This window comes from Cydia splendana, chromosome 20 (genome assembly GCF_910591565.1).
Source record: "Cydia splendana chromosome 20, ilCydSple1.2, whole genome shotgun sequence".
Taxonomy (NCBI): domain Eukaryota; kingdom Metazoa; phylum Arthropoda; class Insecta; order Lepidoptera; family Tortricidae; genus Cydia; species Cydia splendana.
Genome location: NC_085979.1, coordinates 16,394,761 through 16,420,541, shown reverse-complemented (window position 1 = coordinate 16,420,541; position 25,781 = coordinate 16,394,761). Strand labels below are relative to the sequence as shown.

General features: G+C 37.6%; 1 protein-coding gene across 1 annotated transcript in view; it reads left to right on the top strand.

The window, feature by feature from the left end:
* Window positions 1-1,583: 1,583 nt before the first annotated feature.
* Window positions 1,584-25,781, top strand: part of LOC134800567 (tubulointerstitial nephritis antigen) — a 60,721-nt gene continuing 36,523 nt past the window's right edge. The window contains exons 1-2 of the mRNA XM_063773056.1: window positions 1,584-1,867; window positions 24,485-24,618. Coding sequence (XP_063629126.1) covers window positions 1,857-1,867; window positions 24,485-24,618 — 145 coding nt within the window. The 5' untranslated portion in view covers window positions 1,584-1,856. The remainder of the gene's footprint in view (window positions 1,868-24,484; window positions 24,619-25,781) is intronic.

Sequence of the window (25,781 nt, the reverse complement as noted above, 5' to 3'; positions counted from 1 at the left end):
CACATATGCTCTTGTGGCACGGACGTGGACCGACTGGGACACCACGGATTATCTTGTCAAAAAAGTGCAGGCCGTTTTTCGAGACATGCGTCGCTTAATGACATAGTCCGTCGGTCTCTTGCCACCATCAATGTGCCTGCTCTTCTTGAGCCGACTGGCATTATCAGAGATGATGGCAAGAGGCCCGATGGAGTGTCCTTAGTTCCTTGGAGCTTGGGACGGATGTTGGTGTGGGATGCTACCTGCGTAGACACACTGGCACCGTCCCACCTCCAACGGACTACTGTAAAAGCGGGCGGAGCGGCGGAAAGCGCCGAAATTCTAAAACGTAACAAATATAAGAGCCTCGGTAGAGAGTACCATTTTGTACCATTTGGTGTTGAAACTCTAGGTCCATGGGGTCCCAGCGCGCATAAGTTGTTCGCAGAAATCGCGAAGCGTCTGGTTGATGTAACTGGTGACCGAAGAGCTGGCGGCTACCTCGCACAACGTATCAGCATTGCGATACAGCGAGGAAATGCCGCCAGCATCCTTGGTACAATGCCTCAAGGGCCTATTTTAGATTTAAGCTAGTTATTAATTTCGTTTAGTAGTACCACTGTATATATATTGTATGTAAATAAATGTTTTGTTCAAACACATTATAAAAAACCTAACCTAGGGTGCCGCCAGCAGCGGGGCAAGGCCCAAGCTACCGGTGATCAGGGCTGCAGAGAGAGGAACCGACGTACTATAAGCGCCTTGTCCAAGATCACCGCCTTCTGCATCTGCCCCTTGATCCAACCACCTAGCGAGAGTCTCTCAAGATGTTGGTCGAGACTCTTCGCTATTAGACCGTTCACTGAAACGACTATCGGGACAATGATCGTCGAATCAACATCCCACATGGCGGTTATCTCGTGAGCCAAGTCTAGGTACTTACTGGACTTGTCCTTCTCGGCCTTCACGAGATTCTCATCATGGGGGATGGTGATGTCAACGAGCACGGCCCGGCGTTGCGATCGATCTATTATCTAACTATTGTTATTATTATTTTTGCTTGTATGTAAATTCAATGTTGACGTGTAAAAGTGCCCTTGTGGCCTATTTGCTGAATAAATGTTGAAGTTTGAAGTATGAATAAAATCTAAAGTATAAGAGCTATGCAATTGAAACGTTTTATGCCTAACGAGTCCACTCTTGACATCATATCCCGAGAGTTTTGTTTATCTGGTGTAACCCAAATCCAAGTTATGAGGGTTCAAAAAAACGAGGAAGTGCTTCGAGAAAAGGTAGGTAGTGCCCTTGCGCTTCGCTTGTCTTGGCGGGGGATAATACACATGAAAGAACAATAATTGGTAACGATAGAGTCAAAATTAGAAGATGGATAGATCCCTCATTGTTGGGCTCATCGGATTTGTGTTGACGAGCCAATATTTATGGGTAATGAAACAGCAATTTAGAAGAAACTCATTCCGGCCTAGATCGGCAATATTGTGGAAATCTGATGTCAGTGTCTGTTGCTAAAGCGCCCGAAAGAATAAAATCTCATTCTTGCCATCACAACAGACGCCCTCCTTGGCTCAAACAGTGCAATTGCGACCGGCACGTTGGACAGACGTTCGAGCGTACCGTGAACAGAAACAACGAATTTCGCGCCGCTAAACTTTTAAAACTTTTTTAAATGAAAAGTCAATTAATTTCAAGTATTATACTCAGTGGACAAAACCATTACAAAGCACGTAGCTATGTTAATATATTGTTCGTTAATGCTTAATATAAACATTATCGTGATTTAAATGACTATTTATTTGTATTAGTAAAGATTTACATTATTTTATGAATTGGTCTGGCTGGCTGTGTTAATTAGTGTTACCATGACGAACATGTGAGTATTTTACATTAGAATCTACCTAGTTTATATAAGGTGGCGGTGGCGGTACTAGTGCTCGACATGCTAATGCCTAATAGAGTCACCTCTATTGACAATGACTTAAGTTTCAAGATGACATGTACTGGGAGCGCGTCGAGCTCCAGTACCACCACCTTATTGTCATTTTAAAACTGCTTACTGAAACTTTACTTTTGTTTGAAACTGTTTATTGCATTATACGAGACTCTGCGACGAGCTAAATCAAAAACATTCAAATATTGAGATTGACAAAATATTGAGATTCACAATTTAAAATAAAAAGAAGAAGAATTTTGAATCGCCCTGCAAATCATTATTAAACACTACTGTAGAAAGTTTAACAATCTACAAAGAAAATCCTGAAGAATATAATTACCTATCTAAAACAAAGCGGCACATAATCTTTTATACTTTAATTACTTTCACTATTACGGCATTTTACCCACCAGCTTTGTTTGGAATTCAATAGTTGATGAATGACAAATTAGTAACATCTAGTAACATTTGGTGGCAGTGAAACGTGGGCACTAATAATAGTAATACATAGCCCATTCCAATATTGATTGGGGTAAATACTCGTAAAGTTGTAACGGATTTTATATTATTTACCACCTAACAGTATGAGGTTCTTCAAAAAAGTAGTGTACAGGTTTTTAAAGGGTCGGCAACAAAGGGCGGCCATAGGCTACGGTGACTGCTTACCAACAGGCAGGCCGAATGCTTGTTTGCCACCGACTTTCTACAAAAATATAACGATTCTATTAAATCAAATACACGGCCACCTCTACATTATAAATATATATAATAATTCAAAAACACTGTAAAGGACAAAAATCAGGGAAACAAATACTGTGAAATGTAAACAACTTTCCTAATCTTATCGATAGATATACGTCAGTACACAAACCGTGATTACTTCCAGATTAAAGTGATACTATGTGTACGATGAAGTATAAATATATGTACTTACAGAAATAAAGCAGGAAAGACCTACACAGAATGTGAGAAGTTTAACTAACCTCAACATCGCCAACGATAATCTAACTTTCCCAACAATGTCCGATTGGGCTGAATTTAGTGTAAGGCGGTTATCACCACTGGATGCGATTCACACCTCGCTCTGATCTGCGAACGGGATTTTGCTATAGGTAATACGCGCATAGCGTTGTCTCGCTTAAACATCGGAGCGGAGTGCGTGTAGGGTTTCGTAGTTACCATTCTGTCACAATAGGCCAAACGGGTAAAAAATTAGTAAGTATCATAAGGGCGTACCTTTGCAGCGCTTTGTAGTTACGTCTTTTTACTAAGAAAAGAAGATTTTTTGCAATAACTCAAAACCGACTAGACCGAAGCGAACATCCCAACTAGCAAAATCACGCTAACAACAGTCTCTAGACTACAATTTTGTCGCTCTTATATTGATTTTATATCATCGTATAAGCCCGGGTTTGGGCACAAAGCATAAGCGTATTTATTTTTCATATCTCATGCTCTGAAAGTGGGTCGTTGTTGTTCTAAAAGGTGCGCAGAAAGTGATACGTTTATGCTCTAGCGCAGAAAAGTGGTGTACTCCTCTGCGTCCCCGTCCCATGAACAACTGGGTGGAAACAAAATGGAAAAATAGTGTCTTTATTTCCTCGTCTGGAACAATTGGTAATTCTTTAATTTTACAAATCCCACGTTGATCCTTTTTTTATAAAAAATGATGTAAGTAATTTGTTAAAAACAAATTATTCTTGATTTCTTTCGTTGAATTCTATTTACTCGATTTCATAAAGCGGGAACCAAAAGGAATACACCAAAAATATTTTTTTAAACCTTACGCTTGCGTAAATGAGCAAAGGCAGAATCTTATACAGCCACAGTTAAACGTTTGTACGATATTAAATTGGTTTTTAAAGTTATTTAGAACTATATTCATTAAAATAAAATAAAATACAAGATAAAAGTTTCTTATATTATTAATTAAATTGTTATTTAATATTAAAAATACTTTTATTATATTATGACGTGGTGCGGCGCACCATGGTCGCGGTGCGGTCCGGTAGTCTGTTGCGGCTTTTAGAACGAAAAAGTATAAAATTAAAAAAGTACGAGGCAATCCCGCTGATTTTCATACTATAATGAACAAATTATTTTAAAATTGTTGTAGTTTGTAAAAAAATGTGTGTTTTCGTAAATATTGCAATCTAAATGATTTTCGTTAGGGGTGATTAATCTTCACGCATGTAAAGTCTCCGATTGCAAGTAAGTCCTAAGGAAAAAATCATGGCCGTAGGTTTGTTATGTACTTCAATTACTGATTTTGCGAAATTGCCTTGTCTTGTTTGGTTTCCTCGCATTCGATATGAAAAGTAGAGTGTTTAACTCGGGTGAAAGGCACCGTTTCTGTCTCGGACTATTGGCGCTCTCACTGCGTTCGAGCGCCAAACTACCTCGACAGAAATGGGTGCCTTTCAACCCTTGGTTAACAATCTACTATTAATATCGTTCTAATATCAGTCTAATTGAATGTTGTTTGCATTCACAGTAATCTTTTTCAAAACTATATTAAGCTGCTTTAGGCTAATATCGCTTTTACGTAAGTATCTTGTAAGCCTACATAGGCTTATATTGGTCGAACGTAAGTATCTTGTAAGCCTACATAGGCTTATATTGGTCGAACGTTAGAATCTTGTATTAAGCCTAAATAAGCTTATTTTGGTTTGAAACATTCTATTTGTGAGGTATAAATATACGGGTGAAATTAACTGCAACGTGACAAAAACATATTAGTGTAAGTGTTTATCAAACTTTTTATGAATTATGTTTAAATATAATAACGTGCTGTTTATCATCGTCTGTTTATGTTTCAGGGTAAGTATTCACATGGGAAAATATTATTTATTGTAAAGTAGACCCTGTTTTACACTTCAAACTTCATGCGCCTACTCAAATATGGTATTTGAATATTTTTATAATTATTTTATTTCTTTATTTTGTATTGATAGTCAGCCATTGATGTAGGTGTATTTTTCAAGCGCACTATTAGAGTATTTTAAGCATTCTGAATACAAATGATGTGGCCATGTTGAATAAATTACGGTTCCTTGCTTTACTTATACTAACAATAGTGTTCCCAAAAACGATTTAAGATCAAACCATCTTATATTGATCTTCTCTTTTGTGATATAAGTGTCTTGATCTTATATCACTCTAATATCTTACTAAAGTGCTGCTGTTGATCTTATTATAGCTTTAGTAAGATCAGAAAAGTACGTACTTACAGTGTTCTTATGCTATGTTGATATTAGTCTTACATTCTTACAATAGCATTTAGAAATCTAATATAAAATCAAATGAACTAAGAGAATGAGGATATAAGACCAGGTACTCTCAAGTTCAATGAGACTTCGTAAATGTTGTTGTAAGAGAAAGAGGCTTATAATAGTATTATGCTATGTTGATATTAGTCTTACATTCTTATAATAGCATTTAGAAAGTCTAATATAAGATCAAATGAACTAAGAGAATGTGGATATAAGACCAAGTACTCTCAAGTTCAATGAGACTTAGTAAATGTTATTGTAAGAGCGAGAGGCTCATAATAGTATTATGCCATGTTGATATTAGTCTTACATTCTTATAATAGCATTTAGAAAGTCTATTATAAGATCAAATGAACTTAGAGAATGTGGATATAAGACCAGGTACTCTCAAGTTCAATGAGACTTAGTAAATGTTATTGTAAGAGCGAGAGGCTTATAATGGTATTATAAAATGCTCTTATATACATATATAAGACTAGGTAATAAGACTAAACTTACTAAAGTGCGTATTAGCTTGTCTAAGACTAATATAAGAGCGATGATAAGTTCAAAACAAAAATAAGAGCGCTATAAGCTCACTACTCTTATAAAGTGCGCAATCTGAGACTTTTTTGCTAGTTGGGATGGCTTTAGTTTTCATTGAAAGTTTTTATTAAAAGCTTTCACGATCTTTTTCATATTTTTTGGACACGTGGTTCAAAAGTTAGAGGGGGGGAGGGGGGGTGGCACATACATATTTTTTTTCTTTCGGAGCGCATATTTCCGAAAATATTAACTATATCAAAAATTATTATATATTTAGGAGACCAGGAACATTATTCGCTTTAAAAGACCTATCCAACGATATCACACACTATTGGGACAAAGCAAAAAAAAAAAAAAAAAAACTTTTTGTATAGCCGAATTCTTAGCTAACTTTGGGGACCATTCATTTCTGCACTTACTCATTGCCTTTTTAGAGTTTCGTAATCACCTAGAAACCCTTATAGTTTAGCCATGTTTGTCTGTCTGTCTGTCCTGTTTTTAGGGTTAAAAAACATTTTTTATTTATACTTTTTATTTTACCGTTCTGTCGCAATGCATGATTTATGTATCCATGCCAAATTGCAGCTTTCTAACACTAACGATCACGGAGCAAAGCCTCGGACAGACAGACAGACAAACATGGCTAAACTATAAGGGTTTCTAGGTGATTACGAAACTCTAAAAAGGCAATGAGTAAGTGCAGAAATGAATGGTCCCCAAAGTTAGCTAAGAATTCGGCTATAAAACGACTCTACCTAAAAATCGGTGTTTAGAATCCGCTTGGTGAGTAGGTATTTAGTAAATTACCTATGTACCTTCTAATAAACGGACTGTTTAGTTCACTTTGTACGTAACAAAAACTATATATAAGTATTTACTCTCATATAATTTTAAGTGTTTTGGGATAAGGCACTCAAAACAAACGTTCCGTGGAGTTTTTGGTACCCCATTCATATCATTCGATATTTTACTTTTCGAATGAAACCAGATAACCAACCTATGCCAGCGTATAAATTGTAGTAAAAACATAAATGTGTAATGAGAGCTAAGTTCAATGGTAAGAATATGCGTCGTGGTTGAGTGCTCCGGAATAGTAAGTATGTACATTATGATACAAGTGCGAATTACCTTTTCGCACGTGTATTGTAAGTACAACGTTTTACAGTACCTTCGTATCGAGTTTGGGAGCGATCATTTCCTATAGTATTTATTTTACCAGTTTTCTTTTCAAGACCCCAACTTCACAACCCATACACTACACTATATGTATATCCGGTACCGACGGACTGCAAACTGCAACCCGACTGCAACTTGTATGATAACTGCACGCCGACGTTGCAGTTGGCGTACAGTCGGCGTGGAGTTCCCATACAAATTGCAGTCGGGTTGCAGTCCGTTTGTATCGGTCCATAGAGTTACCGCGAACAAAAATAATCTCCAATCCAATAGTGTGAAGTATCGAGGCATAAGTGTTTTAAAATGAATGTTCAAAACATGTTTGATTAAGTGAATATTTTTGGAAGTCAAAAAAATATCTCCAGATTTCCACCCCTTCTCCCAGGTTTTGAACTGTGGGTTTAAAATATGAAAATATAACCAACTGGTCTAGGGGTGTCGAACCACGGACCCTGAGTACTGGACCAAAAATACGAATGTTATCGTAAAAAAAAACATAAAATATTATGAACGAGAGAAGTGCTCCTAGGTGACCCTAAAAGCTCACTTCGATCGGTCGATAATATGTAGATAGGTACTTTGAAATTTCCTTATGCTAGCATTCTACATTAGTGACTCTGTAAGCTGTAGATAGACCTCGCGATAAGCTCCACTAGCTTAAAATATTAAAAAATACTTCCTTTGTTGAGTGATTATCACAGCAAACTCACAATGGTTTTAAGTGCCATAGGTCCTACTGGCACTTAAGTTCTTTATGCCAATATCCACCATTATGAATATTTTACAAAAAAACTAAATAACAGAAAAATTAAATCTAATTATCGAAGCTACTCACAAAAATTTCACGAGAATCGGTTGAGAAAAGCGACCTGCAGAAGAGAACAACCGGACATACGAAAGCATTTTTGCCCAAGCTGACACGGAGACCTTCGCTAACGCTCCGTCAATAATCAATTAAGTATGTGCATAGTCTACTTACTCTACTTGATCTATCTCATGATCTCGGGAGAATGTACTGTATTGAATCACTAGCGGATCTCTCTCGCGAGCCGTCTGAGGCGCCGGCGCCACAGTAATTTAAGCTGGACGAAAAACATATTTACTCTCATTAACATGCCGCTAATGGACTTAGAGCTTGACGTCATCAGCAAATAGGTGAGTCCATACAATGCCGCCTAATTATTCAGAGTGCCTATTAAAGCCTAGACCAACCAACCAAAACCAGCCAACCAATTACATCACATCTATTGTAAAAATGTGACTACCTCGATAGATCACATCTACAAGAGCTTTATGATCTCGTCTGAGCTCAATGAAAATAACGTGCTTCATTATCATCTAGTTAAAACTTATGATTATCAGACTAGTAAATATATATCAGTTATTAATTTGGAATCGAACCACTCGCTTACGTACTAAATACAAACAAACGATTGAAATAATAAAAGCGGTTATAGCATTCGACGTAGGGTGGAAATTATTGAACAAGTGTCTACACACTCACCTACGTACAAGTGCATCTTTGTCAAAGCGTCAAAAATAACTAATAGCGGGCCGTAATTTCAGCTTTTAGGTTAGGTTTCGTTCATGTCGTCTCGTCTCGTCGGGGGGTAGTTGCTGTGGCGTCATAAGGTCTGCAGTACAAACTTTTTTTTTAGTTTCTTGTAAACATACCATGTGGGGTACCAAATGAAAGGGCTTTGTGAGTAGATCACTAATATATGTATAACATACTGTAACATTTTCAATACTTGGTCTAACAAATTATTAGAAAACGTTCAAAACTTTCACAATCCACTGTTGACTTTCAAGTGCTCTAAATTGAAAATGGCTGAATGGATTAGTCTAAAATACATACCAAATGACTGTGAATATTCTCTATATAATGTTAAAAAATAATTAACCCGATATATCAAAAAATAAGAAAAGTACATCAAGTTGAAAAAGTATAATTATCTGTTACATTAAACTGCAACTATTATTAAAACAAACAAAAGACCCGAAAGTTTGACATATATTTTTGAAATGGTATTTTTACTAGCTTTACACTAGGGCATTACACTGAATGCGTCGATACCATATTCATCCATATCCGAGACGACATGAGCGAAAATCGATTTCTAGAAGACTTTTCTTTCGTTGGCCGGGCCACTATAAAGCGACACGCAGTCCTATTTGCAATGACCACAAAAGATATCCTATAGGTATGTTTTCCATTGTATGTAAGTTTCGCTTGTCAAACCGAAACATTATACATAACAGGTGCCACCTCAATGCCGCAGTTACTTAAGAAAATTACCCTAAATAAGGTGTCAAGGAGGTATTCTCATGTAAATTCAGTTCTGTTTGACAGCAGTAAGTAGGTAGGTACTTGTAACTTACACAATGTTTTGCTTAACTGAAAGTCAAGTAGGTAGCAACACTGGAAACTCGGAAGCATCACACTTGGATGTGTGTAGTTACGCTTAGCAACTTCTTTACCCATTAACTTGGCAATCTCCGTCCTTCGAATAAACATACTTGTTTGAGGTCGATATTTTATAGCGACAAATTACTTGCTAATCTCATTTAATAGTATCGAGTCATCGGAATCGTAATCGAAACCAACAATGCCTACATTGATTGGATGATGTGATCGTTTCTATTCAAAACTTAGCTTTTAAATGACTTATTTATTGTGACGGTCGAACAAAATATAGAAATACAACCTTTTTTTAACCGACTTCCAAAAAAATAGGAGGTTCTCCATTCGATTGTATTTTAATGTGGTTACCTCAGAACGCTGTCATTAACGACTACAGTAAAGTGACTGAAGTTCAATTTATAGCAAAAACATAGTCGCTATTACGTTATATTTTGTCATATACTTTGTGACAATACACCACCGGGACTTATTTAGAACAAAACATCAAGGCCTAGTTCTTTTGCTATCACATCATCGTCTATTATGATCTCACGTTCACTGTTTTCTGCCGATGGTGAACCGGAAGGTCAGCAGTTGCAACCATCATGGTCACACCAGAATGCGCCCACGTCGATTTAAATAACTAGAAACCGATAAACCTGCCTCTGATCTCGGTTGATTTGTTTAGATTTAGAACGATGGAGCTTGACCTTAATCTAGAACATACTTCCGTACTTATAACCTTAATTTTTGCTGCCTTCGGTCTCCATAATCAAATTCGCACTACTAAATAAAACCTTGTAAAACACTTACACATTATCACTACACCTTATAAAACAAAGTCCCCCGCCGCGTCTGTCTGTTTGTGTGTTTGTATGTTCGCGTTAAACTCAAAAACTCAATCAATAGAGTGATTCTTGAGGAAGGTTTAAGTGTATATTTGTTAACCCGTGCGATGCCGGGGCGGGTCGCTAGTCAATTATTTTTATTTTATTTTAATTATAAGTATAAGTAATTAAGTTTTAAAATGTACCTCCCACGTTACGAGAACGCCATTGTCCTCTTGGTCTCAGAGAAACACTACCCGATACCTCAAAATGAATACCTATGCAAAATTTCCCCTGTGGCCACGTAGTCCGACTGCTTTGTCCTACTAGTCGGACGACGTGGATTTATTTTTCCCGTTGGTTCGTCTATCGGTCTGCATGGAATCGCAATTCCATGTCGCCCGAGTGATCGGTCTACCTGGCCTTTTTAATTCCTGTTAGATCGACTAATCGGCCTGCATGGATTCACAATTCCGCTTAGTACGACTGATCGGTCTACCTGGCCTTTTTTTTCCTGTTAGATCGATTAATCGGACTAGAAACTCTCACCATAAAGTCATTATCATAAAAACAATTAAGTTCATTTTTTTTTTATTGTTGTATAATTATATCTAACTGAATAATGTACCTAACATAACAAAACAAGGTGGACTCTCGGAAGAAACTCACGGCAAATATGTAACAATTATGAACCTAATACGATCATTTATATTCTTCTGCTTTCATAAGTAATAGTTACTGAAGAATTACGTTACGCCTTCATTGGAGTAAAAGAGAAAGATCCCCGCAATTTGCAAATTTCGGTTTTCGCGGTTATAGCTCATGCTCTTTTTCGTAACTCCAAAATGTGGGATTAGTACAGTTTTTTATACTGATAATTACTTTTTTACCAAACTATAAAATAAAAGATTTCAATACCTTTTATCACTTTTATGTTAATATAATTATGTACAAGTCACTTACACGAACAGAGTTACAAAGTAAAAGTAATCCTAAGATCCACGGTAACATACAAAGTCGCTATAGTTCGTTTTTTTAGCATTAGAAAGAAGGTAAGCGATCTTGATATGCCTTTTAATAGAAAAACGCTTTTTAAAAATCAGTAACTATTACTTATGAAAGCAGAAGAATATAAATGATCTTATTAGGTTCATAATTGTTACATATTTGCCGTGAATTTCTTCCGAGAGTCCACCTTGTTTTGTTATGTTACATTATTCAGTTAGATATAATTATACAACAATAAAAAAATATGAACTTAATTGTTTTTATGATAATGACTTTATGGTGAGAGTTTTTAGTCCGATTAATCGATCTAACAGGAAAAAAAAGGCCAGGTAGACCGATCACTCGAACTAAGCGGAATTGCGAATCCATGCAGGCCGATTAGTCGATCTAACAGGAATTAAAAAGGCCAGGTAGACCGATCAATCGGGCGACATGGAATTGCGATTCCATGCAGACCGATAGACGAAGCAACGGGAAAAATAAATCCACGTCGTCCGACTAGTAGGACGAAGCAGTCGGACTACGTGGCCACGGGGAAAATTTCAGCTTATTCGGACACCAGCAATGGTCTAAAAGTGTTAGTTAATTACTTACCTAAGTGTTACTTAGGGCCACTTGCACCATCCCACTAACCCATGGTTAAGCGGTTAAACCATTAACCTAGTGTTAAATTGTACTGGTAACCATGGTAGCTCCAGGTTTAACCGGTTAACCCCGGGTTGGTGGAATGGTGCAAATGGGCCTTAGTTAAATAGAAGGATGCAAATCTGATAAGCCTTTTAGCATAAAAACGATTTATTAATATTTCATCCAGCCCCAATAAGCCGCTATAATTCACAAGTAACGCCTTCGAATGAAATCATACCAAATTGCCGCTGATCCATTTAAATAAATCTCTTTAAATCGGTCAAGAGGCATCTGAAAATACAATGGCATTTTTCAATCAGCAGGGGCGTACTCAATGCAGTGTAAAATATTCACTTCAGGTACATAATAATAAATTCAGAGAAAGTGTGTTTGTGTTGTGGATGTGATGCCATAAATACAAGCGGTTACACTCTAATAATAGCGTTTTCACATTCTCCGATCCGATATCGGATGTCGGAAGGAATTCTCTGTATTTATATTTTATGCATTTAATAATTCATTATTTCTAAAAAACGATAAATAACGCATAAAAGGCGGTCTTCATGCAAATGGCAGCAGCTGTTTTTGCCATAGGCGCCTTCCGACATCCGATATCGGAAAGGCGTTTCCTATAAATTCAGCCATGTAGGAGCCCCCCGTCAGCTGTCGGACGGATAATATTTGTTTGTGTGCGTATGTGTAGGCATATTGCTTGTTGTAGTGTGCGTACGAACGCATTATTATGATATAGGTACATCCATCTAATACCTTTAAAAGAGTAATTCTTGTTTATTTATTTATTAATATTTTTATTTATGTATATATTATATATATATATATGGGGGTTTTTGGGGGCGATAAATTGATCTAGGTTTTATCTCTTGAAATTGCGCATTTTTGAGTTTTTATATGTTTTCCGAGCATAGCTCGGTCTCATTTATAGAACCAATAATTGGCTAATATTACAAGCTTTTGTTCAGTTTCTCCTGTCCTGGCTCGGAGTAAATATCTATGGAGCGGCCATTAACAGGCGTTCCCCTCTGCAAAAAGATCGCGGCCGCCGGTCAAGGAGGTTATATAAAACTAGTTGCCACACGTCATACGCCATTCAGCAAACGTCAGTCTAAGCGGAATGATAGGAGCCGAAAATGCCGAATTGCAGCGTTTTCTCGTCCAAAATGAGATCGGAAACGTCTAGTCTACAAAAAGAACACGTTTCTTATCATATGTAAGTACTATTACATCTAAATATTATCAAATAGTGCATTAACTTTGCAAATAACTAAAAAACATTGTCAATCTGACAGTGATACCAGTGATATGATATTAGATCTATTTTAGGGTAATTCTAAAGAAGACTTTCTAAATATTAATTAGGTACGAGTAGAATTTCTAATAGGAAATATTATGCGAAACTCTGCGTAGGGGGCGCGACTACCACAATCCATCACAATCTGTGGGTCCGATGCGGAACAGGAAAATTTAAATTTCGTTATCTAACCTCTCTATCACTATTGCATATTTGAGCGATAAAGAGAAAAGAGAAAATTTACTAGCTAGCTTAGTGCTACACTCTGGCGGCAGAACATTGCAGTAATATGCCCTATTTGCGTTGCTTTTTGTTATATGTGACGTTCCATGGAAAAAGGTACCTAATGGCGGCCGGCGCTTACGTCGCATGGCGCCGCAATAATATTGGAGCGGTGTTAATAATAGCGTAAGCGCCAACCCCGATAAGGTACCTTTACCCGTGGGACGTCACATATAATTTATGTAACACATTATTTTTATATAACACCTTAGTTTCATATCAACCTAATCTATTTAATCAAATAAATAGATCGTAAAATGTAGGCGGGAAGGGATATCGTCCCATAGAAAATTTAAATTTCGCGCCTTTTTTACTGACAAGATTTGCTTGACCAGCTATATATTTTTATTTAACATGTCAAATATTTTATTAATTTAAGGTATTTACGGCTGTCACTTTCCATAAATAGGCACTTTTAATTTATTACTCTGGTATCACCGTACCAATATTAGTGATGGGACACCATAAAAACCAATATCGGTAAAATCGATATAAACATAATGAATAATATACAGATGGTCATGATGCCTAGCGAACACCAGCCATATCGTACAAACCTCAAGGAGTGATATTCCTAGGCCGATGATGATCTGCCTAGTGACCACCAGCCATATCGTGCTAACTTCAAGGTGTGATATTCCTAAGCAGATCGTGAAACGCCGGCATGTCATGATCTGACTAGTGACCACCAGCCATACCGTTCAAACCTCAACATTTAGGCATTTCGAATAAGCAGGATGTCCTAATTTTAGCAAATGATAACCATTGAAATGGCTTGACAGCCTACTTATAGTACGTGTTTGGGTAGCGTATGATTTTAGAACCTACCTAGTACCTACGCATTCTGCTCCAAATGCCACATAGAATGCAGCACTAGCCGTGGCAAAAAATGCAAAAGGCAGATTATTAAATGGCGGCGTTTCATGATATGCCTAGGAATATCTCGATATGCCCGATTTTACGATCTGCCGCCGATATATATACTAATTATCCCCTACTCAATATCCCTTAAATGACATCCTATAGCCGCGTTCCATCTCTGTCATCAGATCTGCATGCTCGATAGTATATTGCATTGCTTTCAGAAGTAAACCAACATGTAAAATATTAACTAATGAACTGATAATAAAAAATCATTCTATATCAGCTTGCAAGATTCGCCCTAAACAAATTGACAAACTATTAGAAATAACATCTAAATCATCATAAGTTAGTAAAATGCTGGTACAAAGACTTGATATTGTATTATTATTATAATTGATAAAATCAGAAATTAAAATTCATTGTCAATTTTATCGACAATATTATCGGCGCGTCCCTCGCACTATCTAGGTTTACTTAGAACTGACGTCATCTCGTTCACGGACAGGGTTGTCTGTGTTTGTTCTTGTACTTGTGTGAATATAGTTTTTGCTAGTGTTTGTTAATTTTGTCGTGTGCGTGTGTAGCGACGCATGCTAAAAATGCATTAGTGTTAACATTATTTGTGTGCGTTACCTCGTCCCCCGCGCCAAAAACGACAGAATTTTTCAGATAGAAATTAGTGCGCGTCTCTACTCCATAGATATTTACTCCGAGTGTCCTGGTGTTTGGCTGTAATCAAATTTTGTCTTTGAAGTTAAATTATACCCCTTTTTCGTATCCACAATTAGCTAAAATTATCCATGCCTTACATAGTAGGCCTTCGATGAAAATCTAATCCTGGTCTAATTAGATGGAAATCGATAACTCAAGTTGGCTATAGGAATTCTTGATATGTACAATGCAACCCCAACGAGTATGAGCTCATTAGATTAGAGTATTGGGCTCGTCTTGAACAGAGACAAAAAAATAACAAAGGGTTGCACTCCGGGAGTGCCGACAGAAGTGAAAACTCAATGACTAGTCCAAAATGTCTGCAGCACTATGTATAATTGACCCATTCTCCTTTCTATTGAAAAACTTTAGTTCCGAAATTGCTGGCCAGTGAGCTTAAATTTGTAGCGTTAATTGGTTAAAATTCGAATACAAATTGTAAAGTTACCTTGCAGACCTCGAATCTAAACATATTTGGTCATGATATTTTGAGTTTTATTCACCAGTACTAGAGTTCACTTTTATTAGCGATTTCATCAAGATGTAGCTTTATTGAATTATATTGGAGTGATATAAAGCTATGTAACTGTGAGATCCTCGTATTTCAGCCCGTACAAGATTAGAACATTGAGCTTTATTGCTTAATATAAAAGTCCAGTTTTAAATAATTTAATTGACCTGCGGGCTCAGCACGGTTCCATTTTTATCGACTATCACTATGCGCGTCCCTTTCGCACTTACATACTTGTTAGAACGTGACAGGCATGGTGACAAGGGATAAAAACGCGACCGTGCTAAGCCACCTGATTATGATACGTTACGACTAAAGTTCTTTGGTGAATAACATTGTCCGTCACACATGAGCACATGACGTCAGCGTTACGCGTTACGCTGTCTCGAGTTTATCATTTTTTCCGCACCTCAAAAAGTGCTCAGCGCCGCTAAAGAAGTTTTCACTTCAAAAACAACGGGTTGCACTCCGGGAGTGCCGACAGAAGTGAAAACTCAATGACTAGTCCAAAATGTCTGCAGCACTATGTATAATTGACCCATCCTCCTTTCTATTGAAAAACTTTAGTTCCGAATTTGCTGTCCAGTGAGCTTAAATTTGTAGCGTTAATTGTTTAAAATTCGAATAGAGATTGTAAAGTTACATTGCAGACCTCGCATCTAAATATATTTGGTCATGATATTTTGAGTTTTATTCACCAGTACTAGAGTTCACTTTTATTAGCGATTTCATCAAGATGTAGCTTTATTGAATTATATTGGAGTGATATAAAGTAATGTGAGACTGTGATATCCTCGTTTTTCAGCCCGTACAAGATTAGAACATTGAGCTTTATTGCTTAATATAAAAGTCCAGTATAAAATAATTAACCTGATTATGATACGTGATTAAAGTTCTTTGGTGAATAACATTGTCCGTCACACATGACGTCAGCGCGTTACGCGTTACGCGTTATGCGTTACGCTGTCTCGAGTTTATCATTTTTTTCCCACCTCAAAAGGTGCTCAGCGCCGCTAAAGAAGTTTTCACTTGAAAATTATCTAACTCCCAGTAAAATTTAAAATTCATTATCCCAGAGGACTGTGGACCTCTTAAACAAACATTTTTGAGAACTCTACATATGTAGGGTATTATACCCGAAGCATGTCATTTGGAAGTTACTAGTACTACGCCTCCGCTATCCGTCTGTCTAACTTCTAGACGGCTATACATCAAGAACCGTAACATCAAAGAATGAAGAGCATAATAACAAATAGATTGTAGTACCTATTTAAACTGGTCAAGCATGAATGGAACTTAAGGTAATCAAAACATTGTAAAAAATTGTGTGATGTTATGGAACCCTCGGGGCGCGAGCGTGACTCGCAAACGCACATGGCAATTTTTTAAGGTGCAAGCCAAACTCTTGTCCTAGTCATCTACTGTGTAAGTACTACCGCGAACTTTACCCTTTATTGGCGAACCCTTCAGAGCGCCAAAATATCTCAACTGAAATGGATGGCATATTACCATTGTTTAACAATTGACTACTTTATAACAAGTAAGTAACTGAAAAAGTTATCAAAGCAAACAGTTAGTTGCATGTGAGCCGTTGATAGCATAATCTTGCCAATAAATTGTACCGGCAACGGTATTTGGATATCGTAACGCGGTAGGAATTTGGTGATAACGCTGTTGACACAGCGCGACCTTGGCATTCCGCGTGTCGTCGTGACAAGCCTTTGTCTTCAGCCTGCAGCCTGCCCATGCCCCACTTTTAAACCACACATTTGTTCTTTTTTACCTGATTACGGGAAATCCAAGCGGATGGGTTGTAGTTACAACAACAGCAGGCTATGTTTGCCTCGTGTATTCTACTCTGTACCGTTAAAGCTACCGAGCCGACTTTGATCAATGATGTGTCGTAAATAAGTAGCCTGCGTGCCTTTGCCTAGGTACATATTTAACCGATTCCTAAAAGCGAGGATAAAACGGTAGTCTGGTTAAAATTTTTGAAATATATTTACCATATTCCATAGAGTTAAAAGCTATTGGTACTACGCGATTAGATAACAATTTAAAGTAAAGCTTTACGCGTTTTGTTAGTTCTGGCAACACTTGACATGAAATGTTGTTGGTGGGATAGCTCGATAGGTGTTACACTCACCAGATGCCACTGTTATTGTCAATGTGGCTTATCGTATGACGTACAGTTTGATTCATAATATAATGTTAAAATTACAGCGATAGAACGCTCATACGTGGTTGTGAATTGGCTCCGCAAACAACTCAATGTTACGATTGTGCTAAATGCTTCCTACTTTAATATATGCCTAAGAGTCAATCTCTGCCTATTGACACCTGAAAACCTGAGCAAAGTTCTGATCGTTTTAATTCCTAATCCTATGCTCCCAACATCTATATATATCTATATATGTAAATCTTGTGTCCTGACTGACTGACTGATTCATCAACGCAGAGCCGAAACTACAAAAGATAGAAAGTTGAAATTTGTACACCAGATTACATTTATAAAGTGTACAAGAGATAAGAAGCGATTTTGAGAAATTCAACCCCTAAGGGGGTTAAAAAGAGGATGAAAGTTTGTATGGAGTTTAAGTTTTATTTTAAGCTAGGGATTTGAAACTTCGTAAAAAGATATATTATTAAAATATAAGAAAATTGATTTCAGCGTTTTTGAAAATTCGTCCCCTAAGGTGGTGAAAAAGGGGTCGAAAGATTGTATGGATATCAAACATTTTTTCGAATGCGGGACTTGAATCTTTGTATTTGGGGATATTATTAAAAGACAGGAAAAGTAATTTCAGCGTTTTGTAAAATTCATCCCCTAACAGGGTTAAAAAGGGGTTGAAAGTTTGAATCCATTACAAATGCTTTGAAACTTCTTAGAAAGGCATAATAGCCGATTACAAAAAAAATGTAAATGTAACGTTTTTGGAAATTTAACCCCTAAGGGGGTTAAAAAAGGGATGAAAGTTCGTCTTGGGGTGCAAATTTTATTTTAAGCTAGGAACTTGAAACTTTGCAAAAAGGTATTAAATTAAAAAAACATGAAAACGAATTTAAGCATTTTTGAAAATTCATCCTCCAAGGTGGTGAGAAAGGGGTTGAAAGTTTGTATGGAGATCAAATATTTTGTGAGTGCGGAACTTGAATCTTTGTATAAGGGCATATTATTAGATAGGTACTAAAGATGTAAAATGTTGAAGATAAAATTCCACGCGGACGAAGTCGCGGGCAACGGCTAGTTATATACTCGTAATATGTGCCCTAACTGAATGTTGAAGTTTACAGTTCGAATAAAAACCAACTCAGTGCTGCTCTGGTTGCAAGGTCGATCATTGTTTACACCGATGATGTTTCAACAATATTATGTTTTGTTTATATCGCCATTATGCTAATTCTTCGATGAAATCTCCACGTGACGCATTACTGCGTTAACTTATACCATCGAAAAAGATCACCTCAGCACAGATGACTCTTATGCCTGTTGTTTTAAGTATACATAGTGCGTTTTAGAATTGACCAGCATGCTTGGTTTATGCTTATATGGTACCGTAAATCTAAACCTGTGGACGATTTTAGTGCCGTCTCGATTGATTTATAGTCAAAGTTCTTTGTTTTATATTTTGGATTTTTTATTTGGCTCTTTGAAAATCTATCCGCGAACAATGATTGATATATGGCTTAGTCTTGTTTATGGCGCATATTTTGTCAATCTATTTTCGTGCTTCCTATTCGTTCGCTGAGGTTGAACATGAGTCCGCTAGATTCGCAGGTAGCTTAAATTAGTAGTAGTAGGAGTGCTTCATGGAAAAGGATATTCGCCTTATAAACTACGACTAGGCACGTTACTGTGTATTCGGGAACAGGTATGAGCTTTAGCCCAGGCAAGTATTTACTAGTGTCTGGCTTTAGTGAGATTCAGGTCGTTAGTAACGGATCCGTCAGATAAAAACGGTTAAAGTGTATCTAAGATTCGATTCAGCACGTTGTTGCCATCCGGTACACGACACGATGGGGTACGAGTACAAATACGTAGAGGCGACGCTGCTGTCCTGAAGTCGACAGGGAAGCGAAGATAGACAGCCGGACAGGGCGAAACTACACCGAAAAAAATAATTTTCTACAATACTACCAGAACGTATAGTAATTAAAAATATAGTTATACCTACTAAAATCCGGTAGTAATAACAAAAAATGTTGTATCGTGTAAAACTTGTTTTTTAAACATCACTGTTTAATTCTAGTTAAATGCAATTTAGTACTGCTTACAATTTCGTTGTATATGTAAAGATGCAAGTGTTGTAAATATTAAACGTTTGTCTCGTTTAATATATGCATTGTAACACTAACTATTGCTATGTAAAAATAAAGATACGAGTGTACACGTTACAAGTTATTATGTTGTGGTTACTATAATGCATTGTAGTCTGAACGAATCAAACAGTTGTGCCAACACCACGGTGTATGCGCGGGTGGCGGGGTGCGGAGAAAGGAATTGCGCAAATCACAGAACGGCAGCCATTACGCCAGCGTCTTACGTTCCGGCCGGTCGATGTTTTATTTACGTAGATCCTGTCCATAATTTTATTGTAAACTAGTACAAGTGTATAGTATAAGTGCGTGTTGTTTGCATGTTGCTGACACAGTGAAATGTGCGGGCTCCGATTAAGGAAAAGTCCTCCCGCACCGATGTGGATAAGGAGGGATTCACACTGGTGGAAAGGAAACGCAAGGCGCGCAGGGCGCCTCGTAAAACTCTGTGTGGCACTGCGGAGCCGGTTAATTCTGGCCTACGAGTTGCGACACCGAGTAAGGCGCTCTACGTGTCTCGCCTGCATTACTCCGCCGGGGCCGACGAGGTGGTGGAGTACGTCCGCCGGAAGACTGGCTACACGCTGAGGGTGCACCAGCTACAGTCGCGTCACTATGTGCACTTCAGTTCATTTGTAGTGCGCGTGCCGCGGCCTCTGCAGGACACCATCGCAAGCGCGGACTTCTGGCCGAAGGGTGTGGTGTTTCGGCGGTTCCGGGGCAACCTGCCGAATCCTACGCCGAGTCAGACGACGCTACGGAGCCACGCTGTTACGTCGTCGCCCAAATCCAATGTTTAATTTGTATGTCATTTTTGTGTCTATTGTTTTCTTTGTGGAGACAAAATGTTTTTTTCTTTTGTAGTGTCACAGTGCCTTGGTTTTACTGTAATGCTGTGTTACTTATTTGATCAATAAAATAAAAAAAAATAAGTGTGCTTAAAAACTTGTCTGTATTTACTACAAGAGCAGTGTACTGGTTATATATTGTTCACGTAACCAGAACCCACTGTGCTGAAGGGACTTCTAAACGGGCCATATGTTCACTACAATATGTGGCCGGCAACTATTAGTGTCCCTCTCTAACATGTGAGTAAGAGGACACCAATAGTTGCCGGCCACATATTGCAGTGAACATATGGCTCGCTTAGAAGCCCCATTAGCACAGTGCGTTCTGGTAACGTGAACAATATAAAACCAGTACACCGCACAAATCGTTCAGTTACATATACTCAATACCTTGTTATAACAACAGGACAGGAACGTATATGTTACTGTATTATTTAGTAACCATTAACAGACCGGCTAGTTGGGTTTACTAAAAGTCTTATACCCACTACTATACACTTCATAGAATTAACAAATTTAATTTAACAAGAATGGTCTGGTTATGTTTACAAAGTGTCCTGTCGTCACATATACAACAAGACAATATAGTACAGCTAACCAGATTCTGGTTACCAGTACCAGGTTTTTTTCAGTGTACATATCATTCGCTTGCCCTTATCCCATTCATTTGGGGTCGGCGCAGCATGTCTTTTTCTTCCATACCTCTCCCTCGCCCGTCATCTCATCATTCACTTGCGTTCGTTTCATATCATCTCTCACACAGTCCATCCACCTTTTCCTCGGTTTTCCTCTCCCGTTAATTCCGTCCACATTCATGCGTAATACCTTTCTCGTCGACTTTCTTCGACTTTCATCCCTCCGCATCACGTGCCCATACCACGCCAGGCGATTCGCTCTTACTTTTTAGGGCGAAACTACATATATGGGTTCTTAGTTGACCACGGATCCCTAAAAATGTGTTATGTAGGAATTTTACTTTGCTTACTCGTATTATAAATATGTAGGTACGTTGTTTTCTGAGAACTAACAATCCGATAGTTATTTTTTCAATATGAAACATTGTTTTAATTAGAGGAAGTTGGCCTAGTTTTTTCCGTGACGTTTATTACCTAGTACTTTACTTATGGTGTGTTATCTTTCGGCCTTGGCCGATATGAGAGCTACGGGCAATACCCAAATTAGGTACAAATAATATTAGAACCATACACCCTTCCAAGTGTTCCACAGTTGGTTCAATACCGCCTCTAGTATGTTGACCAACGGACCTAGTGCACATGATTTTACCTATTAAATACTGTTATGGGTATTACGGGTCATAAATCCACGTTTATAGGTAAGAGTGTCGCATCTGTATACACAATCTGTGAACAACAGTGCAGCGACCCACTTCGTCTGCTGATAAGGGCTATTAAGTGTTCGGATTTGCAACTACAGTTTGTTTAATCTGATAAAAACTACCACTCAGTAATTGAAATGTATTTGTACTGACTGGTGTCTGATCTCCCAACTCAAATGGGGGAACGGGCATTGTAGGAATTAATTGTTATCCTTTGAGTGAGAAACTTAACTGTCTGTAAAACTTATAAGTTAACATATGACTAGGATCTACCGTTAAAAAATATTGAAAAAAGAATCGCCAATGTACTTACTGTTTCAATTGAACTTTAATTTAGTTATTATATTTTATTACAAACTGGTTTTGCAGTCATTGAATGGGCTTGCGTTTTAGGCTAATTAGTTTTTTTAGGACTACTCCTATAGTTCGTTTTTTTAGCATAAAAAAAGGTAAACAATCTTGACGTGTATTTTTATTGAAATACTGACACTTTTTTGAAATAAGTCACGGCAAATATGTAATAATTATGAATCATATGCGATTATTTACATTCATTCTTTTGCTTTCATAATTAACTGATTTTTAAAAAGCGTTTTTCAATTAAAAGACACTTCAAGATCCGGTAGTTTTTTTCTAATGCTCAAAAAACGTACTATACCTACGTGCCGAAATGTGTTAATTTTACACCATCGGCACCTTCCTGAAACTGAAGGGCACACACATGTAGATTACATTTAAAGATTCCATCTATTAATATTTGCCGTACATTGTTATCGTGTGAATTAGGTCAATTAGTTGTTTAATCATGTCTCGCGCTGTACTCGCTTTGTCACAAGAAATAAATAGGTTAGCGACTCGGACCTAGCAATGTACAAATTGCAGAACATTCCCAAAAAGCCATCTTGGATTTTTTCCAAAAAAAATTTTTTGTCATAGGAATCTAGAGGGCTCTATCTCCCGCCATGCCAAATCTCAGCGCGCTCGGAAATCTTAAAAAAAAAAATTGGCCATTTTGATTTTTTTAATGCAGTTTGTTTTGTCTCGGGGTCCTCTATGACATTTGGTCGAGCACCCCCCAATCTATCACGCACCGTTTAAAAGTTGCCGTACAAAATAAAAGTGGCCAGTTTTCCCGCAATGGTAGCATTTTTCCAAAAAAAATTTTTTCATAGGTATCTAGGGGACCCCGAGATTCCGTTACCAAAATTTCAGCGCGCTAGGACAAACTTGAAAAAATTAAAATAAAAACAACGGGTTGCACTCCGGGAGTGCCGACAGAAGTGAAAACTCAATAACTAGTCCAAAATGTTTGCAGCACTATGTATAATTGACCCATCCTCCTTTCTATTGAAAAACTTTAGTTCCGAAATTGCTGGCCAGTGAACTTAAATTTGTAGCGTTAATTGTTTAAAATTCGAATAGAAATTGTAAAGTTACCTTGCAGACCTCGCATCTAAATATATTTGGTCATGATATTATGAGTTTTATTCACCAGTACTAGAGTTCACTTTTATTAGCGATTTCATCAAGATGAGACTTTATTGAATTATTGAATTATATTGGAGTGATATAAAGTTAGAATGTAACTGTGAGATCCTCGTATTTCAGCCCGTACAAGATTAGAACATTGAGCTTTATTGCTTAATATAAAAGTCCAGTTTTAAATAATTGACCTGATTATGATACGTTATGACCTTATGACTAAAGTTCTTTGGTGAATAACATTGTCCGTCACACATGACATAAGTCACGCAAGCGCCCTGCGCCGCCTACATGAAACAGCAGGCTCAGGCATACATTATCGCCGTGCGGTAGAAAGAGAGGAGAGACGCCTTACGCGTTACGCGTTACGCTGTCCCGAGTTTATCATTTTTTCCCCACCTCAAAAAGTGCTCAGCGCCGCTAAAGAAGTTTTCACTTCAAAAAGTCGAGCATATTGAAAAAAACATGGCGGCGTCAAAAACTGCCAGGGTCCCTCTATGACATTTGGTCGAGCACCCCCCACCTAGGTCTGACCGTTTGGCCGGGCCGTCATACACTTTTCTGACCGGAAGCGGTAGACCAAAAGTCGGAATTTTCTGGGGGTAACGATACTACACCTCAAATATCGTGAATATTCATGGTATAAACTACGAGTTGGACATGCAGTTTTAACGTTAGATCAGCTGGGCGGCAAGACGGGATATTATCAGATTATCTCTAACCGATTGTTAAATCTTCATTATTCAAACTTGAACGCAATTAAAATTACCGGCTTAATACTTCAAAGCATCCTCTACCAGTCAACCATAACTAGATAGATAGTGAAGGTAGAAAATAAGTTGTTAACGTATTATACCTACCTAAGCCTATAATATGAGTAGTAGAGCACAATCGTGGTAGGTACAGTAACTTCAAATGGAGATTCCGTTACAAAAATGACCCATTTTCATTAAGCTCTTGGGTATAGGATAATAGCCAAAGCGGAACGGCGCAGGGTGTACTTATCTACATACGTTAATAGTTTGCATTCGTATTTTACTGTTTCTACGTTGTTTCAGATGCATATTAGTGTTGTGCGTGCTGGGCTCGGTGGCGGCGTACACGGGCCCCGACCTGCCGGAGGGCCCGTTCTGCGGCAAGACCCGCGAGTGCTGCCGCGACCGCCGCGACTCCTGCGCGCACAGGATACTCGGTACCTACGCGTTACACATGAACTAGTTACAGATACATTTTGTGTTGGTGTGCAGATGATACTCCGACTGGCAATTTGTATGAGTGTCCTTTTTGTGACATTTGTTGCTTCAACCGCTGCAAAATTCAAACTGATATTTTTAAAGTACCTACCTACCGTAAATGACATTTATATCTGCTACGCGAGGATCCGTTTATTAAGAATTAATTGTCATAAGAATATTCATAACGATACTCCTCGAGATGATTATAGGCAGTTATAGAACTTCCACTGCCTTTGAATTAATTAGGAATCATTGCTTTGACAGTGTATAAACTAGTAGTTCGCCCCGAACTGAGAACTCTCGGTACGCCAAAAAGACCAATTGAATGCAGTGAGCCCTTAATTGATAAATTTAAGTCACCATAGAGATTAAAATAACCTGTATCTGTGGTAAGCCGTAATCTTTGTTGTCAAATGTCAAATACTAATATTATGTTTGTTTTATTTCATTTTTATCTTGCTAATTATTGTAAAATCTTAAATTACAAAACAAAATTATAAATGTGTCAACCGAGCACTTTCATTTGATACCAAACTCGACCATACTTTCTTGCAATTAAAATGACCAGAATTGCAAGACCCCTCACAAATAGCTTTTTAGCATTTTAAGCCGTAATCTTTGTTGTCAAATGTCAAATACTAATATTATGTTTATTTTATTTCGTTTTTATCTTGCTAATTATTGTAAAATCTTAAATTACAAAACAATATTATAAATGTGTAAACCGAGCACGACATAACCGAGCAGGCAGGCATAGCCTGGGCCAGTCTGGCCGCCGACAGAAAACTATGGTGTGACATGGAGGAGGCCTACGTCCAAAAATGGACAAACCCACATAAAAATACTTAGTACCTAATACTTAGTACTTTTTAAATTCTTTTCTTTGTAACTTTATTTCAAAATAATACTTAAACTCTAAATTTAATTGTAACATTTATATTTGGGAAATAAAAGGCTCTTATTATTATTGTTCTCTTTATTTATTTTTCGTCTTACGTTAGGGTTTTTATAATATGAATATAAAAGTAAAATATAAAAACACTTACAAAACGATAAAAAATACATATAAACACATTATAAAAAACCTAACCTAGGGTGCCGCCAGCAGCGGGGCAAGGCC